Consider the following 16,072-nt stretch of genomic DNA (forward strand, 5'->3'; position numbering starts at 1 on the left):
TCTAAATTATATGAAACTACTCGACATTAAATTATTTAACTGATGTTATGTAACATGATAGTTATAAATTTTTTAATAAGTTTAATATATGATTTTATATTAATACATATAAGATGCTAAATATGTGATTTATACTCTAAGGACAATCTATTTAATGGTAGATTTTTTCATAATAATTAAATAGAAAGTTATCTATTGTATAACTTATAATATTACTATACTTTTATTCTTTATCATATACATGTATGTCTATGGAGCATGTTAAATGATAGATCTTGTATGTCTTATTTTTTTGTAATAGATAATTTTCTATTTTGAAATGGAAACTATTCATCCAATTCATTAAATAATTAATAAAAGATATTTTCTTACCAATTTTTATACAACAATGTGAAAATTTAAATAATCAACAAACAAATAATTTAATACAATGTCAGCTATGGTGTACAGTATGAGATTGTTAAAATTTTAACAATTAAAGTCTCAATTTTGGCGGTTAATTTAAAATTATATAGTGAAAGTTTTTCATATTTTATAGAATTTTCTTTTTGTAAATGTTTTTATGGGACTTTACAGAATTTACAGCAAAAATATGTAAAAAAATTCTTATTTCTTGTGATCCTTTTAAAACAATGTACTTGAAAATTTTAAAAAAATGTAAAAATCATGTTAGTGTTACTATTTTTTTTTGTTAAATATGTTTTTAGTCCCTTCACTTTTAGTAAAAATTGGGATTAGTCCATCATCAAAATCTTAACGTAATTTAGTCCCCCAACTTTAGATATGTCAGGATTTAGTCATTTTAACCCTATTTTGTTAAGTTTTTTTTATTAACGTTTCAAATAACGTTTTTTTTATTAATGATTGTTCTAAATTATGTAAACAATTCAAATATCAACTTGAAATGCATTTTGAGTTGTCAACAAAAATTAACTCAGCAAAGTTAGGAGTTAAAATTTGTTAACGTGTTAAACAATATCTCACACAAACATTTGAATTAGAACGCGTTAAACAATGTAAACAATTCAAATGTGACATGTCAAACAAATTTAACTTTTGATTAGTAGAATTATATATATTTATTTACTTTAAAAGTTTGATGACCAAATTGTATCAAACTTTAAAACAGAAATGAATTTCAATTTAATATCAAAAGTTAAAGATTAAAAATATATTTGTCCTTAATATATATCTATATTTATCAATGAATATTTTTATGAAGAATTCATTACAATGTCAATGAGATACCTTTGCCTGAATTCTTCTTAAAAATAAGTAATATTTTGTATTCAATACTTGAGTTATTAAACTTGCATTTGTATACTCAAAAATATTTAATAAAACAGTAAAAAGAATGAAAGAGGAGCATAGAGACCTGTAATGGAAGATAATATTCCAAGAAGAAGAAGCACCAATATCGCAGACATTTGTGAGTTGGTTCTATGAAACATATGAATATTAATGTATGAAGATAACACAATTGTTCTATGTTTTTCTCTTTCCATAACCTCTATTTATATGCATGAAGTGCTTATTACCAAACAAACAAAACCTTTGACTTTAGCCCCTTCAATCACTTATTCACTCTTCAAATTTCTTCGATTATCTACCACTAATTTCGGCCATGGACATAATTGGAATTGAAAAATCATATGAACACTTTTTTTTTTCTCTCCATACAAAATTAAGAGTAAATAATAAATTATTTGTCAAAAAATATTAATATATTTCATTTCAAAATATGACAAAAAAAAATACAATTTTATTTTAAAAACTTTAGTTTTATTTAAATTCTACTAATAGTTAATATAGTTATATATTAATATTAAATATTGATATTCAGAAGAGTAATAGTAATTTCTGCATACTAGTCTTCGTGAAGAAAACTTCTTATAAAACCTCATTAGGTCACATATTCAATTTCAGTCTTGTATGTATTGGGAAGTCTATATGCAACTATTTAATTAAATGTCTTAGTACCCGTTTGGAATAGGTCAGAACTTAGAAATGCCACGTTTTACACTCCATTCTCACCAATTTTAATATATTTACAAATATTAAATTTATTTGTGGAATAATTAGTGGCTGCTGGAAAAATAGAACCATCTTATAGAAAATATAGGACCTATTGTACTTTTAATACAAAATTATTTTTATTTTATTTTATTTGTATACTCGAATATGAACTTTAGTTAGAATTATTTAAAGAGGAAAATAATGCATTAAAAAATTATTAAATAGCAATTAATTTTACAGATAAAAAATAATTAATTATTATAATTATTAATTTAAATATTCATTTATAAATTAAAAATTAATAATATTTAAAATGATCTCGAATAAAATATAATAATTAGTTTGTAAATTAGAATCTAAAATTTTCTTTTAACATTAAATATCAAAATTTTAACTACAAAAAATAATGTTTAAATTAATTTCTAATTTAAAAATTTACAACTATTAAAAATCTATCTTTTGTTTCTTTTAATTTGGAAAATGAATATTTTGTCATGCATTATAAACTATTTACAAAATGAAAACAATACCAAATCATCTTTATCAAATATAAAATGAAATTAAGGTAACTTTATAAAATGTGTTGCTGTTCACCTTTATACTTGTTTTAGTTCTGCCTTCGTATTTATACGTATTTATATAATATATATATATATATATATATATATATATATATATATATATATATACGAAATATATTTTTAACTTTTTTTTCTCTTTTTTTCTTACTGAAGGACCCTGTAAGTAAAAAAACAAAAAGAAAAAAAACTTTTACTAACAGAAACGAAATTAAAAATGGTCAAATTTACACTTGTTTAATCAGATGTAATATGTGACAGATATATTTTAATTTTGGCTTGAGCATTTGAAAATTTTTATTATATCCTTTTATCATTAAAAATCTATAGAAGCCATTTTAATACATAATATTTTATTTTCAAATCTTGTGTTTTTTAATGAATTTTTGAAGAGAAGTGATATATGTGTTTTTGTTTTTTTATTTATTATTTATTTAAGATAATGTTTTGGAGTAAAAAAGTGTAAAAAAAAAAAAACTAATATAGGATTGGACAAACCATAGTCTAAATCTTATATTGATTTTTTTTTACTGTCTTTTAATTGTATATTTAAAATGCATTATTTTGATATATTAAAAAATTGATTTCGATATTTTAAATATATTAAAATTAATATATTAACATAATAAATCTAGTAGAAAATTTTAATTTAAGTTTAGATCATTTTTAAGTAAATAGAGGGATAACAAAAATAAATATTCGAAATTTTACTATTTAACATTGAAATGACTTTTTACCTTTCCCTTTTCTTTATATTATTATTACAAAAATACCCTTTAACTAAAATATTATAAACCATAAACTTTATGCTTTACATTCAAACTTGTAGCATAAACATTTTATAAGTACCCTTAATCTTAACTATTTTCTTTTAACTTATCACAAGTAGGCAAATCTTACTTTCTAATTTAATTTTTTTAAATAATTTATTAAATGTAGTTCTTTGTATGAAATATTTTTATCAAATTATTGATATCGTGTATAGAATATATATATATATATGTGTATATATATATATAACATTTTTTTATTATTTTAAAAGTATAATAAAAAAGAGTTTTATAAAATAACTTCCAAAACTGTTACAGAAAACACTTTTTAGAAAGTACTTTTTTAAGATTCGAGTTTGAAAAAAATTTTAGAAAGTATTTAAAAAGGATAATTACCTACGAATATATCGATAGATAATAACTTATTATATTTACGAAATTATTAGTAGGTAATTATCAATGAATCTAAAGTTTTGTAAGTAAGCATTAGTTATGTCTATATATTTACAGAATTTTGTTTGTAAGTAATCCATAAGTAAATTTATTTTACTTACGAATTATCTATGAATTTTGGTGGTAGGTAATATTATTTTTTCTTCTGGTGATTCTCTATTTAGCAACAACTAAAAACGTATTAGTACGGAAACAAAGAGTTGAAGAGTAGTTTCCTCTGAAAATATTTTTTTAGAAATATAAAGAAAAGTATTTTTTACGACAATTTTGGAAAGTATTTGTGGTAATTATATGAAATTTACATTTTAAATTGTCTCAAAAAAGGTTATGTGTTTTTTCATAATTCACATAAATAGTAATTTCTCAAATATAAAAACAATAACATATACCTTATTTGCTGGGCACAATATCAAGAATCTGATAAATATGTTTTCATATAGATAAATAAATTTAATAAGTAATAATGAAATTAGACTAAAGTAATATTTGTGTACCTTTAATAGGAAAAAAAACGTGGAATGTAAAGGATAGAGATTAGAGTTTATATATTTTTATGTATAGAATAATTTTGCTAATAGCAATACAGAGATATTCTCAGTATATAGCAAGACATGAAAATTCCTTAGTAGCAGAATATTCAAAAGTTTTTTTTTTCAAGTACCTGAGCAAAGACAAAATAAAAATTAGTTCTAATTTTTATCTTTTAGAAAAAGAAAATGAACCACGTGCCGAAAAAGAGATAAAAGAGATACATGAAATAGTGTTATCATGAACATAATATTTATAAGAAAAATGTTAAGAATAAGAGTTTTATGAAGATGATATTTTGTTTTTAATATTTCAAAAGAAGAATATTAAATTTGAAAAGTATATTATGAAATTAGAAGGTAGTTGCATAGACTTGGTTAGAGAAGACATGCATTGAATATATATATATATATATATATATATATATATATATATATATATATATATATCTCTCTCTGTGTGTGTGTGTGTGTGTGTGTGTGTGTGTGTGTGTGTGTGTGTGTGTGTGTGGTGTGTGTGTGTGTGTGTGTGTGTGTGTGTGTGTGTGTGTGTGTGTGTGTGTGTGTGTGTGTGTGTGTGTGTGTGTGTGTGTGTGTGTGTGTGTGTGTGTGTGTGTGTGTGTGTGTGTGTGTGTGTGTGGTGTGTGTGTGTGTGTGTGACGTCTTAAGAGGTTTTATAAGAACGTCCGATTCAGGCAAATTGACTAGTTTTTGTCACTATTAACATATTATAAGAACGTCCGATTCAGGCAAATTGACTAGTTTTTGTCACTATTAACATCATTAATGAATACACGTTGGAATATTCAAAGGTAAAATTTTGAACATTCAATTAAGTATTTGATGGTGCAAAAGTCAATTCATTATGTCCAACCAATTCCTTTGCCATACAAAGAAGGAAGATATTTTTTTTAATAACTAAATTTTGATATCTTTCTTTTATAATTTAAGGCGGTATTTTTTTTAATTTTTTAAATTTTTCTATATTTTAAAATTACTTAACAAAATTTATCTTGAAAAAAATTATCAAAATTTAATTGTTAAAATATTATTGTCTTGAAAAAAATTGTAGGTTTTAAATGTATATAAACAAACGGTTGAGAGAGCTACTAAACATGTAACAATTTAGTTGTAAAAGTTAATTTGATATTATGTAAAAGTTGGAAGTTGACAAAGAGAAACATCATCCATTTACTACATATTTTGTAAGGTCCACTTTCTCTCTTAAAAACGTTTTGGGCTTGATGTTATTAAAGAGTCCAGGGTCAACCCACTTGTTACCCCCAAGACTCCCTTTTAGCCACTCACTCCCTATTTTGTCTTCTTTTTCAAATAGTTCACCTTCCTTCTCCCCCCTCCTAAAACAAAAGTTCTGCTAGAACTTGACCTACGACTTCCTCCGAGCTTATTGAAAGCTCCTCCTCCATGTAACATGTAAGTTGAACTAAACCTCCGTCCCTTTTTCCGTTTTGTTTCTGTTCCAAAGTTTTGGAATGATTTTGTTGGTTTGTCATGGCCTCATTTTTCCTTTCTTGATCTTGGTTGTCAGCTACTTAAGTAGTAGTCGTGCTGTGGTGCTCTACTATTGGTGCTTGTTTGGCTGGGTTAATCCATGTCTAAGGTAAGGGAAGCTAGGGCATTAAAACTTTTTTTTTAAAGTGTCTTGCATATTTTTGGTCTTGAATCGTGCTTAAAATGTTGGTTTGATGTTCGTGGTTGTGTTTTTAGTTTTGTTGTTTGATATTTTTGGTTTTAGCATGCTGAAACTAGTTAAAACCTACAATTTTAGCTTAAGCAAGAATTTATAGCTTAAGTGAAATCAATTTAGTTTAAGCAAGAATAACAATTCCACTTTGCTCTCTATTCAATTTTTAGCTTAAGCGAGAATTTCTAGCTTAAGCGAGATCACTCTAGCTTAAGCGAAAATTGCTGTAGAATTTTAATTCCTTATTTTGACTTGTAATTGATTGAGTTAATGTTAAAAATATGATGTATGAAGCTATGCATGGATGATGTGGCATTTTTTTTAGACCTGTACTTGATGTGTGTAGCATGGGATGATAATTATTCTAAGATAACATGTGTAATGTTGATGATCAAAGAGTTTCGAGGGAAATTCTTGGTGATGTGTGATTAGTATATGCCTTGATAAAGAAGATGTCTAAATAAAGGAAGGTATTCTGAACTCTGATAATCATTCACACTCATATAGAGTAAAATGAATTATGTGGTGAGAGTGACAGGAGATCCTAGTCTTGGGATGTGTTTGGGCCCAAGGCATAATGGGATTAACCTTGTATATGGTTGGGTGATAACCCTTTGTATCTAGACTCTGCAGAGTTTAGAAACCAGCATATGTGCACACTTCCTTTAGAATTCTATATCAAGCGCTATTTCGGATAATTGAGTTTGAGGGTCTTGTTTTGTTTGCCTTCACATGTCTTGTGTGTTTACTAATGCCTGTTTAAAAATCTGCATGTATACATATATGATGAAAATTATTTTTTTATTTATTTCTAGCTTACCCTTTCTTTCTGTGTTTGTGTTCTCTGTTTGACTTTTCCTTTTTGCAATGATCACCAAATATTTGGTGTGAGCAGACGTAGAGAGTCTTGGAGATTTTTTAGATGATAGTGATACTGTTATCTAGTCTTGGGCGTGGTAGCTAATGCTCTTTTGAGCACCTTTTGTCGAACTGTTTTATTTTGCAACTCGTGAGCACTCTCAAGTTAAACGGTTGCATGTCTAACTTAAGCTTATGACCTTATTTTGTGCCTTAGTACTTTTCCTTTCAGTATATTATGGATAATTGTAAAAGGTTAATTCTGATCTACGTAGTCTATTTTTGTACTATAAACATACAACGTTTTATTTATTAGAATTATAATAAAGTTTTAATTGGGACGTTACTCATTTTGTTTTTGGATAATAAAAAAATTATAATTTTAATATAAAATTATAATTTCGTTAAATTTATTTGAACTTTATTAATAATTAAAGTATTTAAATATATATTTAATATTTAATAAGTATTATATGTGTTTAATAACGGAAGAATTATTAAGATTAATATGCAATTAATCTTACATAGAATTTTGTCCTTTGTAAATTTAAAATATAAAAGAAAATTGCATATTAATCTTAATATTTCTTTTATTAAATATATGTGAAAATTATTAAAAACCAATTACATATTTAATTACCTATCAAACATAGTTCAAATTTTATATTAAGATTATAATTTTTTTTCTTATTACACTAAAGATGAAATATTGTATTTAATCGATTATTTACTTATTATAATTTAAAATTGTGGAAAATTTTGATGTGACTTTTTATATTTTTTTTATTCATTATAATTTGTGGATTTGTGTGGATGTTTTAATTTTTATATATAAAACTTAATTTTCACCTACTGTATTTCATAAAAATAAAGGTGTTATTTTTATTTTTTTTGTTTTAAAAATAATAGTTTTAATTTAAAGTGGGAGGAGATGCTTTAACAGATCCATATGGTATCAATATATTCTTAGATTAATAAATGGTAGAGGATAATGTGAAATGCACCAATTAATCTCATAGTACAAGATGACTTAAACGAAGAAACCGTAAGTTAAATCTTTCTTAACTGAAAACGAACTTTAAAAAAAAAAACGGCTCAATTACTTTCTTGATTCTCCGGTCTTTTTTCTTTTTTCTCAGTTTAGTTCTGGTTTTGTTAAAAATAATTCAATTTGTAAATTTTTTAATTTTTTTTACACGTGGATAGAGTTTTAATTTGACTGCTATATTTACTTTTAGTTTTAATTTAGTTTTAATTTTTTTTTTAAATAGAATAATATTGTCTTATCTAAATTTACTTTTTTATAAATCTTATAATGATATTCTTATTAAAATTTACATTTTTATTAAATATTTATAGAAATATTTTTAAAAAAACTTTAAAATCTTTGCGAAATATTTAACACAACTGGCATGGATAAATTGATTGAATTAATACTTAAATCTTTTGAGAATTATACTATTCAACTTATTAATTTTAATTTGTTCACTTTTTTGTTGTATGATTTGTGTTCCGCATCATGTTAGATTTTAATAATCACATTCAAACTCTAATTAACATGATCTCAAACATGTATTTCGTATAAATTTTAAAGTTAATTTAAAAATATTTTTAAAAATTTAATAAAAATGTTAATTTTAGTATAAATATCAACATAAGATTTATACAAAAAATAGATTGAGTCTCAATTAAAAGGGGACAATATTGCTCAATTTTTACAAAAATTAGAACTAAATTCAAAATATAAACAGATATAGGGATCAAATTGAGACTCTGTCCATGTGGCACAACTGTGGAGTGACATGTGTAAAAAAATAAAAATTCAATCTTTTTTTTAAATAAAAAAAGTAAAAAAACCATAAATTGACACCTGACACCGACTTTAACATTATTTGTGAAAAACTAACGACAATGACCAAATTGAATCCCTTCTAAAAAAACCAAGACCAAATTGAGACAATAAAGAAAAGAGATTGGAGGATCAACTTTACACTTCTTGACAGAAACAAAAACCAAAAGAGTAATTTAGCCTAAAAAATGGAAATATACTTACTATAATTAAGGGTGGCAATGTAGTCGAAAAATACGGGACATACCGAGATATTGAGTCCGCTAACCCGCAGAAGTCAACCTGCATAATCCACAGCCCGCATGGGCCAGGGGTCGAGTGCTGGCTCCCACCTGCAAAAAATAAAAACTTTCAGTTGTGTATGTTAGTTACTTTCTTTAAACTCTTACATGAACGTTTCAACTTCTTGTATGTGTAGAAAAGACAAGTATTATGTATTTCTGAATATGCCAATTTAAAAAATTCATCGTGCATGTCAAAGTACAAATATGGATGAAAATGTTAGATTATCAATTTATCATTCAACTCTCCAAAATCTTTGGTTAATCTTGTAAACTTGTTAAAGTTTTCCAATTTATTAAACATTGAAAATTTTATCATAAGAAATTAAAAAAATATATTACTAGCTAACTACATTTTATTTACTTCACTTATGTCATGATAGAATTGAATTGAATTTAGTAAGTTATTATACAATTTAATTCAATTTTTAAATATATTTTTATTTACTTTAATTTTTAATAATTCAATTAATATGTAACATTCCATTTTAATAACATAATACTACTAAAATAGGATATTTTATAATTAATAGTAAAAAAATGATTCATGCTCAAATTAAGTGAATTTTAAGTAAATATTAAAGTTTGTCATTTTTTTAGGTACTTAATTATTTTCTTACACAAACATGATTGCTCGAATTTTACTTATCAAAAAAGTATATTAGTTGTTATTAAAATTTGACCAGTAATAAATGAAACATGAAAAACTACATAAAAACATAAATAAGCCAATTCTCATTGTCATAATCCTAAAATACGTATATTGTGAAACAAACATCAAAGTTTAGTTTATAAATATAATATAAATTGTTCAAATATGTCATCATATGTTTGTTAATATATATACACATATTTTTTAAAATAAGAAATAATAATAATAAAGATATTCAAAAGGGAATCGGTTCACTCAGGAATTATTTTATTTAAACTTAAATTGAGTGTTTATGAAATAAGTATTTCTTTTAATAAAAAGTCCTTAAAAGAAGTAGATTACTTATATTTAAAATAAACACAAACATATGAGAAAGACTAATGAATCTAACTAAATTATATATTATTAGAAATTTAAGTCGTCTCATTTTATATTATTAGATAAAAAGTTAAATAAATTGATTATGATACTTTGGCAATTTGTTTTTATAAACAAAATTTACTTTTCAACGAATATTATTTTTTTTCTCTTTTAAAGTCACATCAAATATTTTTTCATTTATTGAGGTGCTATCACGTGTATATTATAAAAAGTTTGTCAACAAAAAATTGTTAAAATATAATTTAAAAAATAAATATAAAAGATTAATTTGAGTTTAGGGTTTAGGTTTAAGGTTTAGAATGAATCAAAAGTGATTTTAATTATTTATATAAGTTGAATTTGAGCTTATTAATATTATATTTTATTGTAAATCTTTTTTGAATGGCATTTTATTTATATATATTTAACTAAAATCTTGTACTATAAAAGTACATGGAATATTTTGAAGGCACCTTGTGTCTCATTGCTTGTTAGCCGACCATAGTGAGAATAGACTTAAAACAAAAATAAGAGAATTTTGGTGATTAATTATGTGAACCAACCGGCCATAAATATTAATATAAATGTTTAGTGTGTGTGGCCGGCTTCATACTCTTTTGCAATTTTCATTTTTATTGGCTTCTATTAATAATTTCAACATGTCTATCCTTCTTTCTCTTTGATTTTTCAGTCATCATTTTTTATTTTATTTTATAGCCTCACATTATTTAATAATTCAAGAAAAAATTTGATTCATATATACTTTCATCTCTTAATTTACTTACAAAATAAAATGGTCGTGGAGACATGAGACTTTTTATTAAACCAATGAAGTTTCACGCACACGTAATATTAATATTAATTAAAGTTTAATAATAATGTAAAACTGTTTTATTGATGCCAATAACAAAATACACTCACAACACAATTGGTAAAAAAAATTTGGGTTAAATATGGTTTTTATCCTTCAAGTTTTAGTTAAATTTAGAATTAGTCTCTCTTCAAAATTTTTGACTAATTTAGTAATTAATCTTTAAAAATGCGTGAATTTAGTCATTTTAAATAACTTTTGTTAAGTTTATTTGATATTTCAAGCGCATTTTATGATAGTATTTGAATTATTTATACCATTTGATACATTTTCGCTTCAATGTTAACTCAAATATTATCATAAAAAACGTTTAAAATGTCAAATAAACTTAACAAAATTTTGTAAGAAAGACTAAATGTACGCATTTCTAAAGATGAAAGATTAAATTAGTATAAAGTTTCGAAAATGAACTAATTCCAAAATTCACTGAAACTTGAGGGACAAAAACATATTTAACCAAAAAAAATAAATTCTTAAATGACTTTAAAGTAATTTATGCATGCATTGGGGTATGAAAATTTTCTAAATAAATGAATGAATTTTTTTAGTAGAACGGTGATTGTCGTGGTCCAACAAATTTTCACATAATAAAATCGAACACAAATCAACCTACAAAATATTTAACTATGGTAAAGATTCAAATTGTGAATTTGGATATTATATAAAAAATTGAAAAATACATAAAAAAAGCCAAAACTTATAAACTCATTATTTTAACATATAAAATGTAAGAAACAACGTCAAATCTTTTATATCGATTGACTCATACATCATTGATACCGAATCTTTCTTATATATTTTTTTGAAAAGACTTAACATAGATGTCAATCCATGAAACTAGTGTTAAATTGAGATTTTGTATAAACTTTGATTATTGTTTGTTACAAACTCATTGCACAATAAGTTTCAAGCAATGTTTAAAATTTTGGATAAATTATTTCATTCAAGGTACTGAATTAACTAAGAATTCACCAACTATGGAACGGTTGCGTTGGACACTTTTTCCAAGTACCACTTATATAGGAACATTATGAATGTAGTATGAAATTCATATGTTTGAACTTCAATGACAAATGTAATGACAAATGTAAGTAAAACAAATTAAATATGTTTTGCTCCTTAAGTGAAAATTGAAATTAGTCCCTTTTAAAAATTTGAACCAATTTAATCTCTCAATCCTGTAAATGCGTTGATGTAGTCATTTTAACCAAATTTATTTTATTAAGTTTATTTGATGTTTCAAACATATTTCATTATAATAGTTTAGTTTGTTTACATTATTTAACATATTTTCTCTTCAATATTAGCTGAGAAACGTGTTTGAACTGTTAAATAAATTTAAAAAAATTTGGTTTAAAAGACTCAATCCACACATTACTAAATTGGTTCAAGGTTTTCAAGAATGATTAATTCCAATTTTTACTAAAAGTTGAAAGACCAAAAACATATTTAACCTGTAAAAAAAATATTAAACTAGTTTTGATGAAATATTATATATAGCCAATGATATCACTTATTGTAATTTTTCTTTTTGTTGTCTTTAAAATTACGTAACCTTTTTTCTAGATATCTTACCTCCAAATCACTGTTTTCTTAACTTGGATTAAAGTAATACTTAAAGGGTTAATTAAAGTAAGTAATAATCATCCGTGAGTTTAACTAAATATACACAAGTCTTGTTAACAAGCAAGATACACATTAAAAAAAAAATAGTACATAAGAGTATTTAATTCAAAGGGATTTTTGGAGTAAAAGAAGATAAAAACTTATATTTCCTTGATCAAACTTAGTCGTCAATTTTCCTTTAAATTTTTTCGTCAACAAAATATGTATTATTTTCTATACTTATGCTATTGAATTGCAAACAAACATGTCGAATAATATTTTTCCGCAAGAGCTTTTCACTTTTAATTTTGTTACAAGTCTTTTTAAGGCGTTTGTTAACCTCTTTTTATTTACACTAATAAAAATGCAGGTGTTATAGTGTAAAAGAATATCCCCTACGACAAAAAATAAAAATTGCCAAGAACTAGGTACCATAAAAGAATTATCTCAATATAAACCAATATAGTGTAGAATTAACAATAAAAAATCCTACAGCATTATCACTATAATAAGAGTAAAATTATATGAAAATTGAATATAAAAGAACCTTTGCCAAAGTTATAACTATCAAGAAATTGAGTCTAAATCTCATTTTGAGAAGAAATGAAAAACTTGAACAATAACATATAAAGAAAAAAACTTATAAATTTTTTTTAAAGATTTTGAATTGAAAATGATGTTAATCTTTTATGTAGATTTTATGTAGATTCAATTTAGTTTCATCAGTATTATATCTTCTCGATGAATTTTCTCAAAAAATACGTCAGTGGTATGAAAATCAAATGTACATTATGGTCGATTATGGTCGAGTATTAAAGAAAAATACTAATAAAAAAATTCAAGTATGAGAAAATTCTTAGAAATTTAAATACGAGTTTAAATCATAACCCTAAACCCTACGCTTAGGTCTTGCATATATATAATTAAGTAAGAAAAGTATAATGAAAATGTTTCCTTGAAAAAAAGAAAAGGTAAAAATTGACAAATGCTGAAGAGAATATTTTATTGTGAAAGAATTGTACATAGTGTGTGGCACTGTTGCAAAGCCTCCTCGATAGAATCTTCAGTAGATGACAACTAACTAAAAATCCATAACAGAACGAACTTTTAGTAAGCGCAAAAACTATAAACAAAGGGGAAAAATGTTGCACGACCATGTTGAACTGGAAATTCTCAAATTGTTTCAAAAATATTACGCAATTCATATTAAATCATAAAGTATGTACAATCAAGTTTTACTCAGAATCAAAGTATCATTCTTCAATAATACCCCTTTTGAATAGTGTTTATTATGTATCTTGCAAGCTAATTTTGAAGCATAAAAAACACAGAAGTGTGGGAAATCTCTTTGAAAAAGACCAACTAGGCTCACAAATCACTCTAATCTAACCCTTCTTCCATTGTTTTCTACCAGGTTTCAAGCATCTCAAGTAACAATGGAAGACATAAACAAGTGGCTATTATCATCTTATTTGAATGAAAGTGTTAACCATGATTTTGCCATCAGAAGGTATTGTCCTGCAAGAATGGAGGAAGATCAAGAGGGAGTAGTGTTTGATGATACTGAATTATGTTCTTCTGATGCAAGCACTCCTTGTTTGGCTTCATCAGAAGTTGATGACTTTGTTGACAGCTTCATCAACATGGATCAGTATGAGAAAGCAGATGAAGGGCACCAAGAGAAGCATCAAACTTTAGGCCACTGTATGGTGATGAATAATGATGATGCTGATGCCGATGCTGATGAACACTCCTCCATGAATGGTGTCTTTGGATATCTTCCAACCACCATGGAGGATTCAGAGTTGGAAATGTATGAAAATCTCACAATGTTGGAAGAGGAGGTTGCAACAATGAGTGACTCTTTTGGTACTTTACCAGAGTTTGTGCATTGTGGAAAAGAGGCCAACCTTGGTGTGCAACAAGGGTTGGAGTTAGTTCATATGCTTCTGGCTTGTGCTGAAGCTGTGGGGTGCAGGGACAACCACCAAGCAGAGTTGCTGATTAACAGAATTTTTGCTTTGGCAAGCCCTTCAGGAGATGCACTGCAGAGAGTTTCTTACTGTTTTGCCACAGGATTGAAGTGCAGGTTCTCAAAAAGCACTTCCATGGATATAACTTTGATCAATAGGGAGAACAAGCTTGAAGCATTTCATCTTCTTTACCAAACCACACCTTACATTGCCTTTGGTTTCATGGCAGCAAATGAAGCCATATTCCAAGCATCACAAGGAAAGAACTCAATACACATTGTTGATCTAGGAATGGAGCATACCCTTCAATGGTCTTCCCTTATAAGGGCCTTTGCTTCAAGGCCTGAAGGGCCTCCAATGGTTAGAATCACTGGATTAACACACAATGAAGAAGATACCTCTAAACTTCAAACCAGCATGAATGTGCTTGTGAATGAAGCAAGCTCTTTGGGGATTCATCTTGAATTTTTTACAATTTCTGAGCCTGCATCTTCTTCTCTTCTTACTGTGGAGAAGCTGAACTTGAGAAAAGGTGAAGCTTTATTTGTTAACGGTATCTTGCAGTTGCACAAGTATGTGAAAGAGAGTAGGGGTAATCTGAAGGAGATTCTCCTATCAGTGAAGAAGTTAGGTCCAACTGCTTTTACAGTGGTGGAGCAAGACACAAACCATAATGGCCCTTTTTTCCTTGGGAGATTTTTGGAGTCACTTCACTATTACTCAGCAATATTTGACTCTCTTGAGGCATGCATGCCAAGAAATAGCCAACACAGGATGAGGATAGAGAGATTGCACTTTGCAGAGGAAATTCTGAATATTGTAGCTTGTGAGGGTTCAGAGAGAACAGAAAGACATGAAAGGGTAGACCAATGGAGAAGGCAATTAGGCAGAGCAGGATTTCAGGTGATGCCATTGAAGTGCACAAGCCAAGTTAGAATGATGCTTTCTGTTTATGATTGTGATGGATACACATTATCCAGTGAGAAGGGAAACCTTCTACTTGGATGGAAAGGAAGGCCAGTGATGATGTCTTCTGCATGGCAAGTGGCAAGTGTTTGATTTTCCCTAGCCCGAAGAAGTAAAGAGAAAAATGTTCATTTGGTTATTCATTGCAATACTATGTTTCTTTAACAACTAATTTGATAAAACTAGTCATATTCTACCCAATCTTCTGGATTTTCCCCTTGTCGATCGGGCAAAACTTGCCGAGCATATTGAGTTAGTTATTTATGATTGTTAAAGTGGACTTTAAACTTAACTCAACCTTACAAAATCGATTTGTAAAGTGAAGTTTGCACCCATTTATATATTATGAATTGGCCTATCCCTAGTTGACATGGGACTTCCAATACACATTCCTCTCACCGATACATATACATCTCGTGCGTGAGACTAGACATTAACGAATGGTTTAATAACGGGTGGAGCAATAGACCCAACAAACAATAAATTTCGTTAGAATAAACTCTAATTCATGACTCTAATACCATGTTAAGAAGTAAACTTTAAGTCTAACTCAACCTTACAAAACTAACTTGTAAAGTAATGTTTGTACCAATTTATATATTATGAAT

General features: G+C 26.4%; 1 protein-coding gene across 1 annotated transcript; it reads left to right on the forward strand.

The window, feature by feature from the left end:
- The first annotated feature begins 13,961 nt into the window (after nucleotides 1-13,961).
- Nucleotides 13,962-15,557, forward strand: LOC114170121 (DELLA protein RGL1-like). Its single transcript, XM_028055608.1, has one exon. It carries the CDS (start codon nucleotides 13,962-13,964, stop codon nucleotides 15,555-15,557), a length of 1,596 nt encoding a protein of 531 aa, XP_027911409.1.
- Nucleotides 15,558-16,072: the final 515 nt, after the last annotated feature.

The sequence above is a fragment of the Vigna unguiculata genome, chromosome 11 (genome assembly GCF_004118075.2).
Source record: "Vigna unguiculata cultivar IT97K-499-35 chromosome 11, ASM411807v1, whole genome shotgun sequence".
Lineage (NCBI taxonomy): Eukaryota > Viridiplantae > Streptophyta > Magnoliopsida > Fabales > Fabaceae > Vigna > Vigna unguiculata.

What these genes read in the sequence shown, in the direction of transcription:
- LOC114170121 (XM_028055608.1), top strand. Translation starts at nt 13,962, where the DNA reads ATGGAAGACATAAACAAGTGGCTATTATCATCTTATTTGAATGAAAGT.